This window comes from Lepisosteus platostomus, chromosome 24, assembly GCF_059453375.1.
Source record: "Lepisosteus platostomus isolate fLepPlt1 chromosome 24, fLepPlt1.hap1, whole genome shotgun sequence".
Classification (NCBI taxonomy): domain Eukaryota; kingdom Metazoa; phylum Chordata; class Actinopteri; order Semionotiformes; family Lepisosteidae; genus Lepisosteus; species Lepisosteus platostomus.
This window is the reverse complement of record NC_142634.1, coordinates 13383717-13408224: the sequence shown is the minus strand read 5'-3', so window position 1 is coordinate 13408224 and position 24508 is coordinate 13383717. Positions and strand designations below refer to the sequence as shown.

Genomic DNA, 24508 nt, shown 5'->3' with positions numbered 1-24508 from the left:
AGATTAGTTCACTGATAGCACAACATCTGAACTGCACCAGCAGCCAGACATATTAGGGAACATTTAATATACAGATATCATGCCACTGCAGTGGTACAATTAGGATAAATTTAACCACATGCTAAACTGATTCATTGGGAAATCTAATCTGTATAATTTACACTGTTAAGTTTTGTTATATTCCAGATGTATTGCAATGGCTGTAAAATGGAATGGCTCTTACCTTTTGATATGAATTGACTTGCCCTGTCACAGCCTATACTGGGGTTTGAGAAAAATGACCTATGTCGATGACTTTTACAGGGTCTCTTCTAATGAGTAATAGTCTGTAGCAGTATCTACAGCGAAAAACAGTCCCCCTACCCAGTGAAAACTCTGTTGTTTCCTGAGGAGCTCCTGAACAGATAGGCACAAAACTGAAAATCTGTTGAACAGCTGGCCACTTAAACAACAAAGATAGAACATTTGGCATCTATTGACACAGGCTTCCAGAGCACTTGTGGTCTTGGAAATGCATGACAGTGGTGTCTTTGCATGATGAGTGCTTAGAAGTCTGCAAAATGAAGTTTCGCACATGTCCTAAAAGTGCTGCACTGTCTTTAAAAAATCCTGAATGAATGTTCACATTTTCTTTTCAGCTGTCAAATGCACATTGATCAAACACCACGTAGTGGAGCTGTTCCAAATTTGGTACCGTGTTGGAGACATGACACTGGATCTGTAGCAGCTGTGGTCCAATGGACCGTGCTTGGAAGCTGTCAAAACTGCTCACAAGTTCTGGTTCCTCTTGTGATATTTTTTACTTTCTGAACTTGTATGCAGATGTTTGTGCCCAGTGCTGATGAAAACTCTTAATTTAACAGCGCATGGGGAAACCTGGCATCACTTCACAGACAAGTATCTGCAGGAAACTAAAACAAGCCTAGCCTTTTCAACACTTCCAGCACTGATTTGCACAGTGAAGAATGCCTGTTGCCTGTCTCTAAGCCCTCCACCTGGAGCAGTCTAGCAAACTTTGGTGGCATCTATACAGTGTTCTTCAATGTACGCATTATGCATTTGCTAGGATAGGCCCCAGGTTTATTGCGTGTGTGCCTTTTTCTGTGCTGTTCTCTACAATCTATTAATTTTCTAATTGCTTCATTCAGTTCAGGATCGTGGGGGAGCCAGAGCCTGTTTTGGCAAGCAGTGGGCACAGGTTTGGAATTGATCACCACTGGACCACCATGTCACCTGTACCCTGTACCTAAAGCACCCTTTGCAGCAGTGCTGGGCTGGTGCTTTAATGTGGTCACTTCAGCACAGAATAGACAGGAGCAGAAACGCAAGGCAGTGTCAGGTGGAAGTAGTTGCAAACCACAGGCATTTAGAATAAGATGTATTGTAGTTGCTGCTACATTTCCATTTCTTTCCTCTGAGCCAAAGAAAAGAAAGCAATGTAGACCATTATAGATCTTTACACAGCACACCGTAGTCCCTGATAACAACTCATACACTACAGTGTCAGAAGGTGACAACTGAGGATGAAATAAAAACACGGTTTAGAATGTGGTGCATGCAGTTTTGTCTCTGGCCTAAAGTCCTGCTGATACTCCTGTTTATTGAGTGAGCTAAGCAAAATAAACTTTGCCCTGCCTTCTCCCGAAACGGAAGGTGTAAGGGTTAAGCAAGAACCTTGCAGGACCTCGGCCAACTTAAGGGTTGGGTGTTAAGATGGCACAGGTTCTATGTTCTCTCCTCTTGTTTCCCCTTTCAGAATGTCACTGGGGTCAGAGAGGTGGTTGTGACAGGAAGCCGGTGTTTTTGGAGGGAAGTGACTCCAGCAGGACTGGCATGGCGTGAGGGACAAGGTCAGGGATGATGGGGGGGAAATGTAGAAGCTGAACTCTTTTGCTTTCTTTTCTTGTGTGAATAAAAAACACACAGCGGAGACCTCACAAGACCAGCTCATGCTCTGCTTCCAAGGGACATGATAAAGCTGCCCAATTGAACCTGTCCTTGCAGAAACTCTCATTTGTAGCGGATCTGTATTTATCTGGCAGTCAAATAAAATCACCGTGGTGTTAATTGATTTTCACTCTAGAGAAATCCAGATCTGCCCACACAGTAGCTGAAGACGGAGGCTCCCCTTAGTAGTGCTTCACGGTAGCAGTGCAGTAAGCCTGACATGGCACGCAATGGAAGCGTGGGGGCTGCTGAATCAGGCCAGTGACAGGAAGCCTTAGAGCCCACTGTGTTTTGCAATCCCATAATCCCTTAGGGGAAGGGAGTGGCAACACAGGAACACACTGCCACATCCTCTGCAGCCCTGCCCTGGAGTCTGTGTTTACTGCTGATTGAAATACACATCTGTGACCACTGTATGCCTTGGTCACTGTGTGGAAAGATACGTTTTGCTGTTTTTTTTGTTGTTGTAGAGAAGAACAAAGCAAACAGCTCCTTTCTGCATCATTATTTCCATTGTTGTTGCAATTCCATTTAACAATTGAATGCATGTCTTCAATTTGAGAACGTTTTAAGAACGTTAAAGGGATGCAACAGATTTTTTTTGAAGAACCTGCAGTCCAGCTCACCCAAAGCTCGCGCGATTCACCTTGTCTGTCTCTCGTTCCTGCCCTCCCCCAAACACTCTGAGCAATTCTCCTCCCTCCTACCATAAATCCCTTCTTTATCCTCGTGCACACTCCCTCTCCCTGCTCGTTGTGGCTGCTGGCTGACTGGCCATTCCATCTCCTAAGGTTCAGCCTTGCCTGTCTGTGCCTCCGGAATGCAGAACTGCACGGTTCCTGAACACCTTCTGGTGCCACCTCGAGATTTAGCCCTTCTGACCACACAGCTGCACTAAAGCTTACCCCTTTCTTCCACTGCTGCGACCTCCCATTTCAGTCATTGTTTTAGAAGTTCCTGCACAGAGACTACAGCACATGTGGGTTCTGAAGACCTCTTTATTGAAATAAGGGTTTTCACTGCCAGCTATCAACGATACATACACACTGATCTGATCTGAAATCAGCTTTACTTTGCATGTAGTGAATTATCTCTAGGACTGCACACACTACTAGGTACCTGAGTTTATCTGTTCCCACAGGGCCCTGCATTTATGTTGCTCTCCATAACTTTTATCAAAGTGATGATTATCTGATCATACAGCATGCCATATGGGTGCATTCAGGGAGGATGTGCTTTTGATTAATTTTTAGAAGGAGTTCTTTGTATTCAGAGCTACTGTATATGAGAGACGTGCCCAGTTCCGACTTACCTTTACTAAGGCAATGATCAGTAGTGTTGTATTTCTGACATGAATCAGCCAAATAAACTGATAAAGTTTAAGTGTACGTAATCAAAGGTTTACGTCCCTGTGTCTCACCATCCAGGGTTTGGTCATGGCTCACTGCCATTTTAGCATTTGCACTATAGTAGTCTGGTACAACACTCCAGATGAAGACAACCTTTTCATTTTCCACAGATCAAAACTGTTCCTCTGTGGTGCATCTGCAGCATCTTATGTTTTAATGCTATTCAACCTGTTACGTGTATGCCTTTACCTGCAGTAATGACATTCTTGAGTGGTCCAATTGTAGCCCTTATTCCTGCTAAGTCTTTAGCTGTAATAATGCCTGCGGCCCTGTGGTTCCAGAATGTTCATTGCCATAAGGAACAGCAATACTGTGCAAGACTGCTGGATCGGTTGGAGCATTAAGATGCGGTTTGGGATTCCTCAGTAGCTCTAGTAATGAATCAATACAGGTATTAGCTGGTGTCTTGGGCTAGAGCTGTAGTACAGTTCTCGAGACTAGAATCATTCCTAGCTGTAGGGGGGAGAGAGGGAGGGGAAGTTCTGTTCTGTCTGGCGAGGTCCTGCTGCTCTTCAGATTAATAAGACCGCAGTCGAAGTAGTTCAGGTGGGGAGCTGCATCAGCATGCATAGGGTGCAAAGGAACAAGTAAAGGTTTATTCCATGCTGAAAAGAGAAGAAAGGAAACACAACATTTCAGGTGTGAGAAAGACAGGGAAGTCGGCAGACATTATATAGCACAGGAGAACAAAAGTCGGGAGTGTGGAGGAGGCAGAGTGGGCACTCAGGAGAGGTGCAGAGAGGTGTGAAGTCGAAACCTGCAAATGAATAGAGCGCATTAGAAGTCTGTGTTTCCTTTCTTCTCCTTTCAGCGAGGAATAAACCTTCTACTTGTTCCTTTGCAGTTTTATTAATTGGCTTTGCCCCAAATGTCAGTGTCTCCGGTTCCTGCGAGGACAGTGTTAATTTCTCCTGTCAGCGCTGCAGTGTTCCCAGGCTGTGTGCACACGCAGGCCGCTCGCTGCTCTTTTCATGGGAGCTGGGCCTACACGGAGCGGAGCTGGTTCTCCGTCTCTCCCAGAACTAAAAAACAGCCGCTTCCCTTACAGAGAGAAAGAGGAAATGGGAAATGAATTTGGCTTGTTGGCTGTATTTTAATCTTCTGAGGCTTCCTAAAACTGCAGAGCTGTTTACAGCTAATAAATTAATTCAGCTAGTGAAGAAGTGTTTCTTCCTCCAACAACTTCTAAATTTATGTGGTCGGGTTTTGAAAAATCCTAAATGAGTGTTTGATTAGTCCAAGAGTAATCATGTTACTTGGATTAACTCACTCTGCTACAGTTACTATCCTTCCAAAAAATTGTTATAATATTTTTTTTCTGTTTTCTTGTCAATTGTATCTGTTTTTTTTCCGATTTTCTTGAAACTTCTGTGAACTCTGCACTGTACAAAGCCTGTTGATGAAGCTTACATGCTAAGATGTAGCTTACGTACCCATTAGGTACCTAATGGGTACCTTTTTAAGAGGGAAAAATCTCACCTGATACTGTTCTCAAACTTGGTATCCAAGTACAGCTAAAAATGAACGTGATAAAAAATACTATTGAGCGAGACACCTTTCGGAACACTGCTGTGTCGTATTGTTCGTATTGTGAAAGTCACCTGTCAGTGTCTCGCTGCTGTGTACCAGCTGTAAGAGCTTTCAGTGCTTCTCTGAAACAGTTATTATTCCTCAGGCACGAGCAGTTGTTAACCTGATGACTAATGGCAGCCAGTGCCTTGCTTATTAATTTATTGGTGAGGGCGACCGCTTGACTCACTGTCTTTGGAAATATGTTTAATCTGTTGAAAGGAATCAGTGCCTTTTTTTGGAAACTCCCTTCCCTGTGCACATACTTGCTGGTTGAAAGCCAGCAGTGGTCTGGTCTAAAGCCTAGAAGATATACTGTAGGTGTTTTTTTTTCCCTGAAATTCCTATTGCCCCTCGTGTGCTGAGGGCTGCGGTTATATGTTTTGATGAACAAGGCTTTGGGGCTGTAAATGATACTTCAAGCGGTCTGTGTAACTCCCTAGTGTTTATGAGGAAGGACATTGTGAATGAAGGAAATGGTTTAATATGGATGTAAAAAAAACACTGTATACATATATGTATAGCTCCCCTTAATGTGCTTCAACTGTATATTGATGGAGAGAATTACATTGAGAATTATGCCCATGTTTGGAACCCAGTTATCCTGCAGTCACTTATACTGTGGCCCTGGCACAGACTCACGTGGTAGACTACATACTGTATGAGTGAGCAAGGTAGCCGTAGGTGTACACTTCTTATTTGATCAAGACCAGCAGCATTGCAGCCCATTCCTGCTGAGAGATTCCTGGGGCACTGCAGGGATTTTTTTAAGTGAATCCACATGTGGTTACTGAGGTTCGTGCCCGTGCAAAGCTGTGATACTGGGGTCACTGTCATGGCTGTGGATCTGGTAGGAGTTCCATGTTGCATTTTGGCATTTTTTCATGTTAGGAAGGGGGTAAGTGACTGTGTTTTGCTCATTTTCTCCTTTCATTACACCCCCCCCCCCCCCCCCCCCGCCAGAAGCACCTGGTTGCCTATGAGCTGTACCATCTCAGTATTGTCAGCTGGTTCTTTCAACTGCAAAGTGCTCACAGGTCACAGGTCATGTGAGGGATGCCAGAATGGGCTATTTACAGCTGGCGCACAAGAGCCTGAAAAGGCAAGACGCCGCTCGAGATTTGTGCAGACGTGTTAGTTGACGGTGATGTTCGGTTTCCCAGGAAAATGATGCTGCCGTTTGTTTTGTTTTTTAAGCCTGTCCTTGTTTTTGCAGGCGGGAGCTTGAACCCCTCATCCAAGAGGACCTGTGCCATTTTGGATACGAGCAGCACTTCCATCTCCTTCCTGCAAAACTTATTTTGGTAAGTCAGTACTCGGTCAAGGTCACAGCAGTGAATATCTGCGGGGTTCGTGGGCAGGCAGTGTGCTCCGTTATAAAGACATCCTTGCAATCATTCTCCGGCAAGATTCCAAGAGATCGCTGACTAGATTTTTATGTTTGAAGCCAGCCTATAATTATCTCTCTATGCCTCGGAGACGCTAGCTAAGCCTCACAGTCCCATGGCGTTTTCAACAGAACAAAATGGAATTCCTTGTACTAATTAGCTCTGATAAGTGTTTTTCGTCTTTATAACGATCAAGCAGTCTAAATAGAATGTGCTCGAGAAAAAATTGCCATTAATAATGCATTTGTCATGGGGAAAAAAAAAGGTTCTCTGAAGGATTTGTTATGTAAATGGAGCTAAGTATCTGTAAATACAGTACAGCAAGGCAAGGCTTGGAAAGAAGGAGTTGTATCAATATTTCATATGTGGGATTTGTACTGTTAGTCAGCCAGGTCATGTCTGCCCGAGGCCGTGCTTGTTTAGTCTTAACTGGGTCTGGATTTCATATTCCGCTCAATTTTTAAATGATGTCTTAAGCTCACACTCCGTTCTCTTGTTTATACAAGAACATATTTGTACTTGTCGGCTTGCAAGGGAGAGCAAATATTTCAGACCCCTGAGAGGCTGGGTGAGGCTCCATGGCCGGGCTGCGATTTGGGCCTTTTTTTTTTTGCAGCTGAAAGAAATTAGGGCCTATTTATAGTTCAAGAAAAAGAGGCCTCAGTTTTGCTGTAAATCAGCACTTCGGAAAGAATTGAGGGTTGCTGTAAAGTGGTGCGAATGGTTTTCCTGGACTTTTTGCCTGACTCTTAAGTTGGAAAAACAACCTAGCAGCCAAACACCCATGATCTGGATTAGCTTTCTGTTGTTAATGTCTTTCTGTACTTGACTGAGTCATTTTGTGACATTTGCTCCCATCAGTGTTAAATGATGGAACTTTCTGTTCACAGCAATTTTTAGTTGAAGGAGCAGAGATTTAGGCTTTACTTAACAATGCAGGATCTTAAATTAAACATGATTGTTGACCCATTAGTAATTCCCTTAAAATGAAATGGCAGACAATCCCTTAAATGGAGAGTGCAGGCAAAGGGAAGCTTCATTCTGCTGAAGTGAATAATTTATAGCTATTTGCAGGATTGGTTCCTGTAGAGCTTCGAATATATGATGATGTCTGAACTTTTGTCTAAGAATATGGGCCTCTCCTGTTTTCCTTCTGTGAATACTGTTGTTTTCTGGGGTGGTCTTTTGTCTGCTGTGTATATTTGAGGAGGGGATAGGGCTTCACTCAATTCAAGTCTCAAAAGAATTTCATTATTCCTAAAGTTCGATTTTACCCAAAACTTGTAATAGTTGCTAACTAGGCCCATTTGTCAATAACTGCTAATGGACAACAGAAACTTATTTTAAAAAAGGTTATCATATGTGCTTAACAGCCTGGATATCCGGTAAGAAGTGAATAAATGTACACAAGTCTTGTTCAGAGTTATCCTTTAAAAGGGCCCTCAGTAGACTCAAATACTGAGACTCTGTTCCAGGTTTTTTTGTCAGCCTTGATGTGTACAAAAGTAGATGAAGGTGTTGTCTGGATGGTGTAAAATGCTTTAGTCTATGTAAGAGCAGTAGGATTCCAAGGTAGAGGAATGTGTGGCATGAGAAACGCTTCAGCTGTCTCAGGCTCTTGAGAGTGGCTAATGCTGAGGGATGAAATGCTATCCCTACTCGTGTCAGTACTGGGATGATTTTAGTTTGATTATGAGATAACAGCACAGTTTTGATTTTGTAAGTTACTGGCATTTCTGTAGAATAGGCTGGACTGGCCAGGAGGCTTTAAGCACAAGTTGTTTGAATTTTATTTTAAGAAAAGCTGGCCTTATGTCTCTAGGTCACCCTTTATTTTCTTTTATCTAAACAAATCGTGAGTACAGAGTGAACTCAGGGACATTGTGAACTCCTCTGGGGGTTCTTAGTGAGGAATTCCAGTCACAGTGAGGGTGAGGATAGGTTTATTTTTCATTTTAAAACTCTAGACAAAATATAACAAGACTTCTGTCGGATGTCTCCTGTTAGTGATACAAGTCTACTGTAGCCCTAAATCTCTCACCTCAGAAGGCATCCAGTCTATCTCCATAACCGACATAGCCTGTCTACAGACTCTGGAAATATTTGTGCTATTCATGATTTTTACTGAACTGAAATTCTTTAGCTCCCACAGGCTGTTAGCAAAGCAAATGTAAAAGACTTCTCTGTTTGAAAGGTGAAATACCTGTCTTCACATGCTTGAAACTTCCTTGTCTGGTGATCTTAGTGCTTTCTGCTACTGTAGAAAACACAGCAGTTCCTGGTTTCAGAATGCTTTGTTTTTGTTTTTATGGAAGCAATACTTTCAATGAGTTGGGCTTCACAAGATTCAGCGTGAAAGCTTGGGTTGTCCCATTGCAATAAGGCGCTGTCTGCATATGGTCTGTGACTTACTGAAAGAAGACAGCTCTGGTTTTATGTATGGAATATAATGGATCTTCAGAATTAAAACAGAAAGTATAATAGATGAGTGACCAGATATTGCAGGTACAGTGCGCAGGATTCCATTGGGATACAGTACCAACTATTCTTGGTAAACTCAAGGACTGCTTTCCTTGTTCATGAAGAAATTCCAATACTGCTGTTAATACTGTTTTGTTAATCTGTTTAAAGCCTGTTTTAAACTCTGTTTAAAATGCCCAAAACAAAGTAAAACACCAAAAACGAAGCTGATTTTGCAGTATGTTAAATGTCATTCACTTATCATAAAATGTGGGGGTGATTTGGACTGGCATTGAAAAGGGCTCTGAATTCTCGTCTCAGTTTTGGAAAACGGTATGTAGCACTTATTTTACCACTTCACAAGCCTAAATGTTTGCTTTGTGCAATTACCACGTCTACTGATATTATATGGAGAGGTACAGTACAATGTGGAAAAATCTGTGACATATTTACACACCCAAAGGCCTACAAAACTTGGCTCCCACTATCCAATATTTTCCATTTCTTGGTCAGAAAAATCGGATGCTACCAATGACAGCACCCGCAGTGCATCAGATATGTTGCCAGGCATCTGTGGAGGTATTGGCCATGTGTGCAGCCTTGCTGTAGGCCTGAATCTGACACCACAGCGCAGGCTCTGCCTTCATTCCCTGTGCTTCCAGGGCGTCATGGGTAATGATACACTAAGTCCAGTGTTTGTCAGTCCTTTAAAAAAAACATTTCCAACCCTGCTGGTAGTACTGACTCATTCCCAGGGACTTCAGAGCTAAAAAATGGATTTAAAAAGAAAACTTGAATGTTCGGTGCAAGAGATTATTCACACACAGACCGAAATGAAAGCGATTGTGGTGATATAGGGATGGTTGTAATTTTGATACAAAGATGAATGGCATCTATGCTGGCTTACTGTAAACTGATAGAAGAAACCAAGATGATCAAATCAGCTACTGTACATTCAATGATCTGGGTTAATTTTCCATCAAAGCAAGAGTTATTGTTGCTCTTTATAAATCCAAAGTTCATACCTCGAAATTATGTTAATTCATAAGTTGGTCCAGATTTCTGCCTTTTCAGAACCATCCTGACCCATATTACCTTTAACTACTTAAAGATCTGTAAGTGGATTGGCGCACTATTAACATTTCAGTGTGGCTAGGAAACCAGAGGTTTAGTACAAAGCATTCCACTACACACTGAAATGTACAAAACTGCATGAAAAAGGAGCTTTGAAAAAGTTTCTTCGGTTATGGCAACAATTATTCAATTCTAGCCATGAGAAGCCTTTAATAATTGAAACAATTACTCCATTAATCCTAAAAGTGTTCCCAGGGAGAAGTTGCCATGAATGGTTTCTTTTCCCCTGTGTGTTTATTAGTCAGGTTATTCCGGTTACACATCAGAGTGCAGATCAGCCTACTTTCTGATGAAAATACTGTTTTGCATCTGATAATGATAAAATTTAAAAAAGTTAAGAGTTAAGATAAAAAAGTTAAGAGTTCTTTTCTTCTCTTGCAGGCACATTAGTTTCCTTCATTTGCTTTCCTCACAAACTGATAATTAATACAGTATATGCAAATGTCCACTTGCTATGACTTCAATTTTAATTGTCGGTTACCTCAGTGAATAAGCCTAAGTCTATCAGATAGCACCATTGCAGTGATTGTTTTGTGCAACTTGAGTAATACAGCATAGGGATCTTTGAAAAGGTTATTTCACCATAAGAACTGACCTATTACGTGCTGTAGTTCACCTCACAGGAAGAAGAAGGAAATTGTATTGCTGGTAAAAATCACATGGGCAATTGAGCTAAGCCAGTTTGCACTTAATTCACTCAGTAGTTGTGATCAAGTGCTGGTGAGCAAGTATCTTTCAGATCATTCATTCACACAATACAGCATGAATCATGAAGGAATATTTAGGGACAACTAAAGTCCAGAAAGAAGACCAACATTCCTCCTGAAACAAATGGGGCAGCAAGACAGGTGGTTAAAATGTGTATCGCACACTATGCCTGTTCCCGAAGGCTTGGGCTCTGTACCTGGAGCATAGCCATCAACTGAAAGCTGCCCCAATATTAGAATGATGAACGTCTAAGTGCATGTGTTCAAAGGTGAAAGTTATGTCCTTGCAATCTTTTTTAAAACGTGTAAAGTAGACCAACTTCAAGATATCAACGTTGGATTGCCGATGGCAAAGTCGCTTTGCCATGTTCGATAGAAATGCCTTGTTTTGCCTTGACATTTTGAATCAAAGGTATTTACCCTTGCCTCCTTTTGCCATGCCAGTCTAAAGTGGAGTTCTTACAACTGGAAACAGGAATCAGAGCTTCATTCAGTGGGGTGAGTGTGTTCATACCCATAGAGCAAGCACAAGGCCCCCTTTTTTTTCATCCACTTTGACGACAGTGGCGTGTAGCAGAGAGGTGTCTCGCCCAAATTCTTTTGCCCTCACTGTGCTATCCTGTACAGCATAGGCCTGCCCTATCAGCTCCTCGGCTTCAACAGCTCTTAGATCCTTTTAAGGAGCCCCCAGCTCCGCCTGCCTGGCATGGCTGTCCCAGACAGGCTGCTCTGCTACAGCTCTCCAATGAGACAGGTTGTGTTTCTTCAAATCCTCGCCAGCGGCGGTTATGTCCTGGTCCATTCGTGTATATAGACGCACTCCCTGAGCTGGAGAGCATTGCTTATTTATTGTGATCTATCCTGGGAAGCAGTGCTGTGTTCCAATGTGCTCTCCAAGGAAAGCAACGTCTGCAGCCAGCAGGTAAATTCCATCATGCTTAATTAATCCTTGTGGCAGAGGTAATCTAAATACTTCTCCTACAGACTGGGCAGCAAAATATGTATACTTATCTGGTGTAGACTTCGTTTTTTTGGCTGTTATTTCCATAATGGTTCCTTGCCAATAAAATTTAAAATATTAGTGCAGTGTCTGAGATCTCTCTAGTGGACTTTTCAGCTTTGTGATATTAACTGTACTCTTTCCAAACAGTGCCTCGTAATCAGATTGGAGAAGTGTTTTCTATTGGTAGCACTACTACAAAAATGGGAGCAAATGATTTTTGCCCTTCTCCCTTCAGGGCAGGGCTGAGAAGGGTTCATGGGATCTGGGAAGGTCGAGCTGTAATGTCACTCTACAGTAATGGTTTACAAAGAATGGCACCCTATGCAGTGAAATCATGTCCCAATTTGCATGGATCTCCGATAAGACCTTCATACATTTCTGGCAGTTCTTGTACTGTAGCCTCTGTAGCATTTCCAGATGATTTTTTAGAGCTCCAGAAATCGATGTTGCTTCAACGATGGAAACAAAATGCAGAACTAAACTGTTTTAAGATGGTGTAAGTTACATTGCCATAAATAAGTATGCCTGACATATACTTTCACAAGCCCATGGCTTCGGATCCATTTGTAACCAATTCGATCGCACGGCGTTTATGTTCCGAGAGAGCTTGGCTTTGAAAAGTGTAATTTCTTCCCTCCCCCTGTACTCTGTCTGTCTCTTCAGGCATATTATATTTATCATAGTTATTTTTCCCTAGGCTTTGAGACCATTAATTTTGTCTGGAATTCAGCAGCTTCAATTTTTTTCTGTCTGCTTTTAATCTGGCAGTAAAATGTAGATTAGCCAATGGTGTCGACTCATAAGAGGTTGCAGATGCAGCCACTGTTTTGTACTCTGCCTTACACGTTTTGAGAAACATTAGGCTAAGCCTGCAACTGACAGGTGGATTTTCGTTCTGTTGTCTTCTGATTCTTGGGCAAACAGCAGAAACGATATGGTAACCTAGGGCAGCATGCCTGCAGCCAAACAGTGCTTTCACCTGAAAGGCACTTGAGATCTTACGCGCTATAGGAGCGCCCTGCTGATGCTTGCAATTTTTTAAACCAAAGAAACAAGGCTTACATTTTAATGACAGAGATTCAATGCAAAATATAGTAGATGACTACAAAGCTCACGCAATAAGATCATGGTCGGACCCCATCTATGCCATTTTCTTCAGCTGGGCACAGGGAGTACATATGTTCTGTAATGAGAAAAATGGGAATAACGAACCCACTGTCTATTCTGCAGTAGCTTTTAATTTATTTATAGAGAAACATTGTTTCTGGCTTTTTACTACTGTCCTTTGTTATTGTCCTTTGTTATTGTGCAGATATTTTAACGACTTTCTCAGAGCGGGAGATGGCTCAGGTAGCCAGAAGTTGGTTGTTTGATTACAATTCACTTCCAATAGTTTCTCTTGCTTTTGCAGATCTGGCCTATTGTTGCCACCTAGTGGACCATCCCAAGGTTGTGCCTGGTTGTAGAAGGGAGCTAAAAATACAAACTCGTGGATTAGACTGTGTAATGACAAAGATCCTGTAAAATCTGTGTGAGGACTAGAATGACCTGGCTAGCCTGGTCTTAAAAACAAACGACAGAATGTTGGCCAAGCTCTGTCTGAAGAGATCAAAGCCGTTTGTATGTTAGTTGATTTAATGAGCGCGTGCTAAACTTGCCTAGGGTGGAGTTGCACTAAGAGAAAGGTGTTCACAAAGATAATGAAATAACATATTATGGAAATCTAAAGTTTAATTTAAAGCTAAGCTCTGTCCAGCAAGCAAAATACTGTGAAAGCATAGAAACGCAGCTTAGAGAAAAGTCTGAGAGTTAAGCAGCAGCTGAGAGCAGAGTAAAAAAAACGACTGGCTGCGGACAGGCACAAACTGTAAGCCCCTCCTTTGGCTCCCCCTAGTGGGCAGGGCAAGACTGCATTCTAGTCCGGGCAGAATCGGGGTTCATAACCTCATACGGCGCAGCAGACAATAACAAATCGGAAAACAGGCCAATGCATTCACACAGAATTGCAAAACTGTCGGACGAAGTAATATTGCTAAATAAACAAGGATACGGTATAAAGAGAGGCCATGATGTACAGACCCTGAGCGCAGAAGGCTAATGTTGTTAAACTGACTGATTCTCCCGTCTTGCCTTTGACAGATTGCGCTGTAAATGTATCAGAAGTCGAGAGCCCATCATGAAGAAAGCAAGCAGGTCTGCGGCCACTGCGCCCAAGGCTGCGGGAGGCAGTAAGGGCCCGGGCGGGGACAGAGGGCGACCCGACAGCGGCTCGGGGGGCTCTGGGGCTGTGAAGACTGCCGCCAAGGCTGCCTCTGCACCCCAACTCTCCAAGGTAATGGAGGACGAGGGGCTCCCCTCCCTCTGCTTGCGTGCGGAGGTTCGATCTCCACTTTTCTTTCCTGGTTCTTCACACTTTGTCACAGGGCCCGAATCGGGGCTGTCTTCCTCTCAGGGTGGTGCTGTGGAAGTCTGACTCTGGCCCGGGGTCGTTGCTCCTGACCTGGCCTGAGTGCATTTTAAACAGACGCCTGCTGTTGTACGTGACGCCTCAGGAGTAACTGAAAGGCAGGGATAGCTTAATCAGGAACCGCCACTGTGCCATAGGTAGAAATATTTTCTATGATCCCAATCCGATTGGTAATGGTCACTCATAAACAGCTGTTCATGGTAATAACTCGGGTGACCACAACTGTGTGGGCTATAAATCTCATTGTAACACTGCTAGAATTTAGGAATGCTGTGGGATATACACCTTGTGTGTGTCTCCTTCAGTGTTCTCCGGAAATTAACCAAATCTCAAACCTTCACCAAACTGTGCCGTGATTCCTTGCGTCCCTGCCACACGATTCGAACCTTCGGAGCGGGCCCTCTTTTGAGCGCCTCGGCCACAGGACGCGCGCTGGTCTCCGCCACACGCAGGGCGAATCGTTGCTTCGTTCCTACAGGAAAGCGTGGCCTGGGGGCAGGCGTTGTGGAGGGCGCTGACCAGGCCGCTCTGGTTTCCCCGCAGGTGAAGAGCAGCGATGACCTGCTAGCCGGGATGGCCGGGGGAGCCCCAGCGAGCACCGCTGCCGCCAAAGGGAAAAAGAGCAGCGCGGCTCTTTCCGCCGCCGCCAGCAACCCTGAGGGCAAGGCCAGGGCGAGCTCAGGTACGGAGGGCTGAAACCACGGCCTCGCTTTCCAGCGTGCAGCGGTGACGTGTTGAACAGTGTACCTTCCCTCTTTCTTACAGCATGGCAACTTTATTAAACCACTTATATCGCACTTACTGGATAACCCTAACAGCTCTCAGCCTTAGCCTTTTACAAATGGTATGTTAGCAGTTATCAATTATCAGTGAGCAACTTCTGTGTCTCCTGGTCCCGTCTCTTAGATAGCAGTGCCATCTGTAATGCTTCTAACTTTATAATGAAGGCTGTTCAGCATACTAATCTATGTGATGGGTGAAAGAAACAAATTGTCTTATTAATATGAGAGCTGTTGTATCAAGCTTGTATTGCGTAGTTCCTTTTCTCCAGTTGAACTATCTTCAAGTGTGTTCTTAGTCTTGTACATGGAAATAACTTCCTTTCGTGTTTTTAGATCTCTAAAATTTGGCTATCAACAGCCATTTTGTTGGTTTTTTTCCACTGGTGCAAAAAAAAAAAAATAAGAGTAATGCCTTTGTCTTGCACAATCAAGGATCTTCAGCCAAAAGGGTGACCTCTTCAACGGCCAAGGAGGCCAGCTCCTCCCGCGACCGGCTGCGGGAGCGCTCCAGGAACGGCCCGGGGAAGAAGCTCTCGGCGGCTGCCGCGGGGGCGAATGACGCGGCGGTGGCGGCCAAGCGTTCGCGCAGCAGAGCCCTTGCCGAGTCCGAGACCCGCATGAGCAAGTCGAAGTCGGACAGCCAGATTAGCGACAGGGCCGCCCTGGAGGCCAAGGTGAAGGACCTCCTGGGCCTGGCCAAGAGCAAAGACGTGGAGATCCTTCACCTGCGGAGCGAGCTGAGGGACATGCGGGCGCAGCTGGGACTGGGAGAGGAGACCTCGGAGGATGGCGAGGAGGAGAAGCAGGAGGAGAAGGAAGCTGCCCCCATCATGGCCACGGATGTGGAGTCAACCTTGCTGCAGCTCCAGGACCAGAACAACGCCATCCGAGAGGAGCTCAACCAGCTGAAGAACGAGAACCGCATGCTGAAGGACAGGCTTAATGCCTTGGGCTTCTCCCTGGAGCAGAGGCTGGACAGCTCGGAAAAGATCTTCAACTACCAGTCCATGAGCCCTGATCTGGCTGTAGGGAGTGGGCACAGTGACGGTGGGGGGACGCTGACCTCCTCGGTGGAGGGATCTGCCCCTGGGTCCATGGAGGACCTCCTGAGCCAGGATGAGAACACGTTAACAGAGAACCGGCGCAGCAGCTCCATGGACAATTTGGACAGCGAGTCCAGTGAGGTTTACCAGCCCATCACCTCTAGTGATGATGCCCTGGATGCCCCCTCTTCTTCTTCAGAATCCGAAGGCGCCCCCAGTCGCGAGAGGTCCCGGAAAGGGAGCAGCGGAAATGCCAGCGAGGTGTCTGTGGCCTGTTTGACAGAACGCATCCACCAAATGGAGGAGAACCAGCATAGTACCGCAGAGGAGCTTCAGGCCACCCTACAGGAGCTGGCAGACCTCCAGCAGATCACACAGGAGCTGAATGCAGAAAACGAGAGGCTTGGGGAGGAGAAGGTCATCCTGATGGACTCTTTGTGCCAACAGAGTGACAAGCTGGAGCACTACGGGCGGCAGATCGAGTATTTCCGCTCCCTGCTAGATGACCACCACATCTCATATGTCATCGACGAGGACATCAAAAGCGGACGGTACCTGGAGCTGGAGCAGCGGTACGTGGACCTGGCTGAAAACGCACGTTTTGACCGCGAGCAGCTCCTTGGTGTCCAGCAGCACCTCAGCAACACCCTGAAAATGGCCGAACAGGACAACAAGGAGGCTCAGGAGATGATCGGAGCCCTTAAGGAAAGGAATCACCACATGGACCGCATGGTCGAGTCCGAGAAGAAGGACCGGGCGGGTCTGGTGGCGGCCCTGGAAGAGTACAAGGCCATGTTGAACAATGACCAGCTGGAGCTCAACCGCTGCAGGGCCCAGCTAGAGCAGGAGAGGCAGAAAGTCGCAGAGCTGTACTCCATCCACAACTCCGGCGACAAGAACGACATCCGGGAGCTGCTGGAGAGCGTTCGCCTAGACAAGGAGAAGGCCGAGACCGAGGCTGCCAACCTGCAGGAGGAACTCAGCCACAACCGCAATGAAGCTGCACATCTCCAGGACACCCTCGGCAAGGTAACCCGAGAAGGGCCCTCGTGCTCCAGTGGTGAACATTGTGAATGTAATATACGTTCGCAAGCCTTAAGCACTTGTTAATTACCATTTTCTTTATAGTGCGTAAAGGACTCCAACTTTCAAGTAGCACAATGCTGTGAAAATGTTTGTGCTGAGTGAAATATGGGCTTAAATATTTTTTGCTTCTTAATAATCTAAATTCAACAAGCTGTGTAAATATTGTAGTTTTGCTACAGTTGTTTTTTTTGCCACTATACAGTATATTTCATAATGTTTCTGGTAAATGACTGCAATACCATTGAAGGAATATTATGTTAATTGTCTCCTAAATTATTCCGGATGAAAATGAAGGCCATGAATGGGTTTTCTAGTAGCTATCTAGTAGTCATTACACACACTTTTAGCTGCTTCCTCCTTGATTTTTAAATACCTTTTACCTTAATGAGTTGCATGTTTTGATTGTTAAGAGGTGAATTGAGAATGATAATGATTTACAAGGATTTATCAAATAACCAACCCCTAATACTGTATATCCAAGATCCATCAGGGTTTAATACAGGGTCTGTTCAATACCCTGGTCCACAGGCACAACCCCTAGACCCCAGCAAGGTTTCTATCTGTCGTGGTCTCTCAGCCTTCCCAGATGTGACCCTGTGTGTGTGTACCTGCAGGTGGAAGGAGAGTACCGGGATTTTCGAGAGGAGGCGCAGAAACAGATTGCCGAGCTCTCCAGAAGCCTAGAGAAGCAGCGAGCGGAGCTGGAGGAGAAGGAGACGGAGATCGGAGACATGAAGGAGACCATCTTCGAGCTGGAGGATGAGGTGGAACAGCACAGGGCCGTCAAGCTGCACGATAACCTCATCATCTCCGACCTGGAGAGTGAGTGACCAGCCCACACTGGGATCCCACTGCACTGTGGTGCTGTAATATAAAGTCCTGGAGGAGTATTCATTTATACTGCAACATAACTACACTGCTTAGAGGAGTAGTAAACAATGCAGGACTCTTCTTGTCTAAATCTAATTAAAACAAACACGTGCTGCTATACAGCTGCCTTTAATCAAACCATTCCCGGTTGTATCTGGTCATTTCCTAAATGTGTGATTGATGATTCATGCTGAAAACAGAATTTATAACGTGAGTTTCAGACGCATTTAAAACAATCTTCTCACATGATGTCTGCGCTACGAATTTCAGATTGAATACAAATAATGCGGCGCAGGAATCTCAAACTCAAATCCTTAAAGGTTTTTTATTCTTGATGTTTTTGTTCCATCCCGAGTATTTAATTAAAACAATTCACCTGTTTATTTTTGTAGTGAGATATACAGGATTTTCATACTTGATTTCTCAAACGATTGAGAGTTCTGAGCTGCCTGAGAGACTGTGTGCTTTTAGTGCATGCAACTACAGTACGTATTTCCTGTAGTACACAAATGCACCAGGGAGAGAGTGTGCAGCTTTGAGTGAGTTTAACAATTCCCACTTACAGTATGAACCACCTCTCACAACTCTGTAGAGAGCAGGTAATTCACTGACGTAGGGGTCGCACACTGATTTTCAGTACACAGGACAGCTAGTGAATGATAAGTGATTATGAGTGACGGTATAGTAAATTGCTTGATCTGTTCATTGAAGACAACTTCTTAGAAACTTATATCTGTTCTCTAGAGCATGACTACTTCTAATGAGGGCACTCCAATATAGCAATTAAGGAGCTGGTTGCGTCAAAGTACGGCAGTGGAGATGACTAGATCTGCTGGGGTAGAGCAGTGCAGGAGAAGAGGGGTGCCAGATTTCTGTGTGGACACAAGATGGAGCTTTTGAACCATTTTATTTTTTTTATCCAGCTAGTTTATAGAAAGCCACCACTGGTAAAAAGGAGTAAGGATATGTTTTTTTGCTGTGTTCCTTAGGTCACATTTAGACTTATTAAGGCAAAGAGAAAATAATTGTGCCAAAAGATGCACATAAAATAGCTAACCATTAAATGTAACTGTTTCGTGACTTATCTCAACATAGAAGATCAATTTTATTGCAAATTTCTGAGATGAGTGGTTTAAAAATTCAGAATTTTGAATCGGTTTTAATTGCATTCAACTTTTATGTGCCGCATGGATCAGAGGTACATTATTTGAAAGATGCAGTGTTTTGAGATCTTGCATTTGGATTTATGTGCTGGCGGGATAAAAAAAAAAAGTTCTTCCAGCTGACATCCTATGTCCTATGCATTGCTCTGAAGCAGAAAGTGAAGGATCTGAAATGTACTTTTGCACAGATTAAATCATGGATTATTTGCGGTAAATGAATCTCCACTACAGTTGTGAGAAAAAGTTTGTGAACCCTTAGGAATTATATGGATTTCTGCATGGATGGCTCCTAAAATGTGATCTGATCTTTATCTAAGTCATAATAAATAAAGACGTTTTTTAACAAACACACACACAACATGTTACATTGCCATATCTGTATTGAACAAATGGTTTAAACAATCAAGGTCTGAAATGCTGTGGCATGATCTGCAGCAGGCCGTTCAAGCAAGACATCCCAAAAATATACATGAACTGAAACAGTTTTGTATAGAGCAATGGACCAAAATACCTCCTAACCACTGCGCAGGTCTGATCAGCAGCTACAGAAAGCGTTTGGTTGAGGTTATTGCCAATAAAGGAGGTTCCACTGGTTACTAAATATAAGGGTTCACATACTTTTTCCATCAGTGACCTTGATTGTTTAAACCATTTGTTCAATAAAGATATGGCAGTGTAAAATGTTGTGTGTGTGTTTGTTAAATAAGACTGTGTTTATTATGACTTAGATGAAGATCAGATCACATTTTAGGAGCCATCCATGCAGAAATCCATATAATTCCTAAGGGTTCACAAACTTTTGTTTACAACTGTACATTTAATACTAATCATTTACTAATTATTTTTTAATCAATTTCAGTCCTAGAACTTGGACATATCATTTTACTTCTGCATATTCCTAAGTAACTTAAATTCTCTATTCTAGAGCTTGTTTCACAGATTCTATTTCACAATTTAATATTTCCGAAATTAAACATTGGAGCAGAAAAAGAGTGTTAAGTGTGTTTTATCATTGGGTAAAGAGGGTATATTAGCCCTTTTTTGCCCAACTCCACCATTTAATATTTCCTTGAAGCTTATTGGCACATAAATGCATTATTAGAAGAAGAAGAATATAAAATTAGTCATCGTAAGATAAAGTTAAAAAAGGACTCTCGATAGCCTGCGCATTGGATGAGTGATGTGTGAATCAGGAGGTCATCACTCAAGCTTGGAGAGACAGAAATATCAAGTGTCTTCTCACTGAAGAAAGTTTCCCAGCCAGTGGTGGATTGAAACTTCGTTGATGGATGATTCCAGGAACAGCTGTTTCATGTCCTGGAAATGGTTTGTCACCTTACAGTACGTAGGCAGGTTTAGTACTTGCTTTTCACAGCACATGCAGTCTCTATATGCAGTGAGCATTTAAAAAAGCTTTCTGTGTTTTTTTTTATTTTGCTTTTTCTGAATGTCTTGCTTGCTCACCTGGTTTGAGGCGCACAGATTTTTTTCTAAAAACAATACCCTTCTAAGAAGTTTCCACTTGTTTTTTTTTTTTTCCTATAGCTTCTGTCAAAAAACTGCAGGACCAAAAACACGATATGGAGCGGGAAATTAAAATCCTGAACCGCAGGTTACGGGTAAGGAGACCGCCAGTTAATTATGTTGTTGTCTAGGTGGAGAATCAGGGAGCCACATTGCCCAAAATGCTCAAATTGTACATCATTACCTGCATCCCCATTTCCCAGTTTGTCTCCCCACTTCCCAGTGCTGAGTGTGTGAGTTGATGTGATCTGGAGCTCAGCTGTGATGCAAATCACACGAGTGGAGAAGAAGATGAAGATCATAAAGCCTAACCAATCATTCCCCTTCTGGTATTTGTAGTGGGCACATCTGCTCCCCCTACAGACTAAGTTATTTGTTTAGGAAACCAGATATTATGGGGGTTATTTAGTTGGCTTATGTGTATTTTCAGTCTTTTATCGTTTACTGGTCCAAGTGCTAAAAAATTCGTTTTATAAAATGAGTCCATTAAAACGCACTACACAAAGCATACTGTTTTGACTGTTGTTTTATGGCTGCATTGTATAGTAGCTATAATGGGTGTTTATTTTCCAGTTTGGAAGCGTTTTCTTCAATATAAGAGCCAATTCCAATACAATAGCAATTTTTGTGTGCAGTTTCAGTCCTTCCAGTTTCCAGTGCACATACAAAATTATAAAGAATTAAAGATGTGAAGCTTAATTTTCTGCAAAGATGGTCTATTATTTGTACATAAATTGAGGGCAAGTTTAAACGTTGGCTGATGCCAGTGGTGCTGGGGGGGATTGAAGGTCTTGCACTGTTAACAGCTCACAGCGATGAAGTGTCACGTGACGCCTATCCTCATCCCCATGGAATCGGATGTGTTGTGTTTGATGCCTTCCTCTGCTCCAGGAGGAGTCGGCAGAGTGGCGGCAGTTCCAGGCCGACCTCCAGACCGCGGTGGTCATCGCCAACGACATCAAGTCGGAGGCGCAGGAGGAGATCGGGGACCTGAGGCGCCGGCTGCACGAGGCCCAGGAGAAGAACGAGAAGCTGGGCAAGGAGCTGGATGAGGTCAAAAACCGCAAGTACGGCCTTCCTCTTGAGACCATCAGAAAGGGTACAAACGAGAGGAGGCCTTTAGGCCTGTCTAGCTCATTTGGTAGTTAGTAGCTGCTTGATCCCAGGATCTCATCCAGCTTTTTCCTGGAAGATGCCCGGGTATCAGCTTTCAACAACATGGCTGAGCAACTTGTTCCATCCTCCCACAACCCTTTGGGTAAAGACTTGTCTCCTGTTCTTGTTTTTAAATACCCTTCTAAGTAGCTTCCACTTGTATCCGCTGGTTCATGTTTAAGTAAGTGTTCATTCTGGAATCTTTTCAGACACTATTATATTCACTTCACTTACACTGCAACAACACTGTTTCTTCTGTGGACAGTCTATATCCATTGTAGTCGTTTCACTTTCCAGGGATTCATTCATTCTGTTCTTCTTTCCTCTGTCCATAAATATGAAAGAAATATTGCAGAGTATTGTGTTGTAAAACTACTTTGCTCTTGACTGCATTGTGTGTTCCTGCAGTGTGATCTGAGCATGTTCTTTGTGTTGTACTTGGATGACTTTCAGAACAAACCTTTGGTCCTGTTGATTCCGTGACTACATTTTCTCAAAGTGCTCTTCTCCGCTTGACGTTAATGCAATTACACCCCAAAAGTGGTGAGGCTTTGGCAGTTCACACGTACAGCTCACAGAGGCCTGTTCTGAGATGCCTTGTTCCAATTTGTCTCTCTCCTTTGGCAGAGCTGCAGGGATGCTGCAGAGTGTCTGGAGTGAATGGTTTCCAGGAAAAGTTAAATTGTCTCTGACCTTTTTTTTTTAAAAAAAAAACTGAAAATTGTCACAAGGAATCGAGACTGGAGACTGGATGTTGCTTCCTTTTGTCACTTCTGTTCTTTTCAGGTTTGTCTGTACTACAGAATAAATCTGACCTGGACAAGAACTAGCATTGTTGAATTAAGCTCCTGTGGCTTTGTTAGCTGACACAGAACTGCACCCAGTTTTAAAACTTCATTATCGCATCACTTTCAGTGAGTGCTTATCCAGTACAGGGTCATGGGGGAGCCGGAGCATATCCCAGGAAGCACTGGGCACAAGGCAGGGTACACCCTGAACGGGACCCCAGCCCCTCTCAAGACAGACACACACACATTCACACCAGGGCCATTTTTTCTAGAAACCAGTTCATCTCCTAATATGTCTTTGGACTGTGGGAGGAAACCCACATGAACACAGGGAGAAGTTCTACACAGATAGCACCACAGGTAACACCCCAGGAATTGAACCCAGGACCCCAGAACTGCGAGGCAGTTATACACACCACTGTGCCACTGTCCAGCTTTAAAACTGCTGATCGCAATTTAATTTTTAAAGAATCTGACTATTGAGAACATCTTCCCAGCTGTGGCCACACATCTAACTGTGGCACTGTAACCAAAACCCCTGTCTCTGCTTCTCGTTTACTGATGCTTTTCTTTCCAAGTGTGTTGTCACTTTTTTGTTTTTCTCGGGATCTTATGATTTTGATTTGAAAGCTTGTGTGAGACTGACTGCTTTGTCTGGTGCTTTGAGAGTTTGTTTTAGCTCCTGGTTATGAAGCCGTTTAGATACCTTTGATTTGGCACGAATTGCTGTGTGAATGTAATTTAAGACTGGAGGAGTGGTGCTCATTGCCTGTTTTTGAGAGCCTTTTAGTTTTCCTACCAGTTGACCCAATCAAATTGAGAAGAACTATAAAGCTCACAAAGCAACCCTACAGTGAGTAGGGGGATGTTGAAACTGAAAGCCCTTTTGATTTATATGACTTATTCCGTTAAATGCTTCATCTTTGTCTCCCATTTCCCGCCTGGACTGAGGACTAACAGAGCTCCGTCACTCATGGTGGAGTTACCTTTCCTGCTGTCGCCCTCAGAGATGGGGGTGGAGAGTCATGGCCCAGTGTTCTGTGTGTTGCCAGGCAAGACGAAGAGCGAGGCCGGGTGTACAACTACATGAACGCTGTGGAGCGAGACCTAGCTGCCCTTCGGCAGGGGATGGGCCTGAGTCGCCGCTCGTCCACCTCCTCCGAGCCCTCCCCTACCGTCAAGACGCTCATCAAGTCCTTCGACAGCGCCTCGCAGGGTGAGACCCCTTCCCCTCTCTCTTCCACTCCCAGCTCGGGGCGAAACTCTCCCGTCTCCGACCTCACCAGCTTTGTGTTCGGACCCACGAATCCAAGGAGGTGAACAACAGACGGAAACAGTACTTTCCTAGTAGTGTGCTTTAGTCCTTAAGCACAAACCAGTCTCTTCCAGCTGCAATGACCTTGTCAAACGTTTTCATCAAAATTCATCTCTGCTCTTCTGCTATCGGTGGAGGTTGATAGTTGACTCCCCAGGAATGGGGTGGAACAATTTTAACAGTTCCTGGTGGGGGTGAGTCCTCATTACAGCAGTTTGCTGAGGGGCTTATAACTAGTGGTTTCTGGTGTATTCATTGAGCTGGTAATCGGCTTCTGGAACCCGAGGAGCTGCCAAAATGAGAAATGTAGTCAAAGGAGGGTTTCGCATGCCAAGGCAATTAAAATGTTCAGTTTTGCTTTTGAAGATTTAAAAAAAGTGTCTGACATCCTCAACAGTCACACAGCCTTCTTCAAAGTCTTGTGTATCTGCCAAATCCAAGCATTAGTTGACCAGGGCTCTGGGCACACAGCGATTCCTGTGCCTCGCTGGCACCTGCTGGCGTGCAGTGATGCGCCCTGTGGCACCTGCCCTGTGTCACGTACAGAAAAGCCATGAGGATGAGAGTTCTAAAACTGGCACTCCCAAACTGAGTGGGTACAAAAATAAGTGACTGGAGATTCTCAGATGTTGTAAATGAAAGGAGTAGATCATTTATTGGAAATCATGGACATAACTGGGACTTAAAATGTGTGTTAC

The 24508-nt window shown here is 44.0% G+C and overlaps 1 protein-coding gene across 5 annotated transcripts in view; it reads left to right on the top strand.

The window, feature by feature from the left end:
• specc1la (sperm antigen with calponin homology and coiled-coil domains 1-like a) overlaps positions 1 to 24508 on the top strand; it is a 73115-nt gene that overhangs the window by 6716 nt on the left and 41891 nt on the right. For 3 of the 5 annotated variants that reach the window (XM_088618604.1, XM_088618605.1, XM_088618603.1), the window contains exons 1-8: positions 11369 to 11536; positions 13757 to 13949; positions 14628 to 14766; positions 15299 to 16938; positions 17610 to 17817; positions 20574 to 20647; positions 21444 to 21619; positions 23548 to 23711. In XM_088618604.1, coding sequence (XP_088474730.1) covers positions 11499 to 11536; positions 13757 to 13949; positions 14628 to 14766; positions 15299 to 16938; positions 17610 to 17817; positions 20574 to 20647; positions 21444 to 21619; positions 23548 to 23711 — 2632 coding nt within the window. In that variant the 5' untranslated portion in view covers positions 11369 to 11498. Of the gene's footprint in view, positions 1 to 6141; positions 6230 to 11368; positions 11537 to 13756; positions 13950 to 14627; positions 14767 to 15298; positions 16939 to 17609; positions 17818 to 20573; positions 20648 to 21443; positions 21620 to 23547; positions 23712 to 24508 lie in introns of those variants that run through there. The other 2 variants (XM_088618607.1, XM_088618606.1) reach the window with 2 other exon arrangements.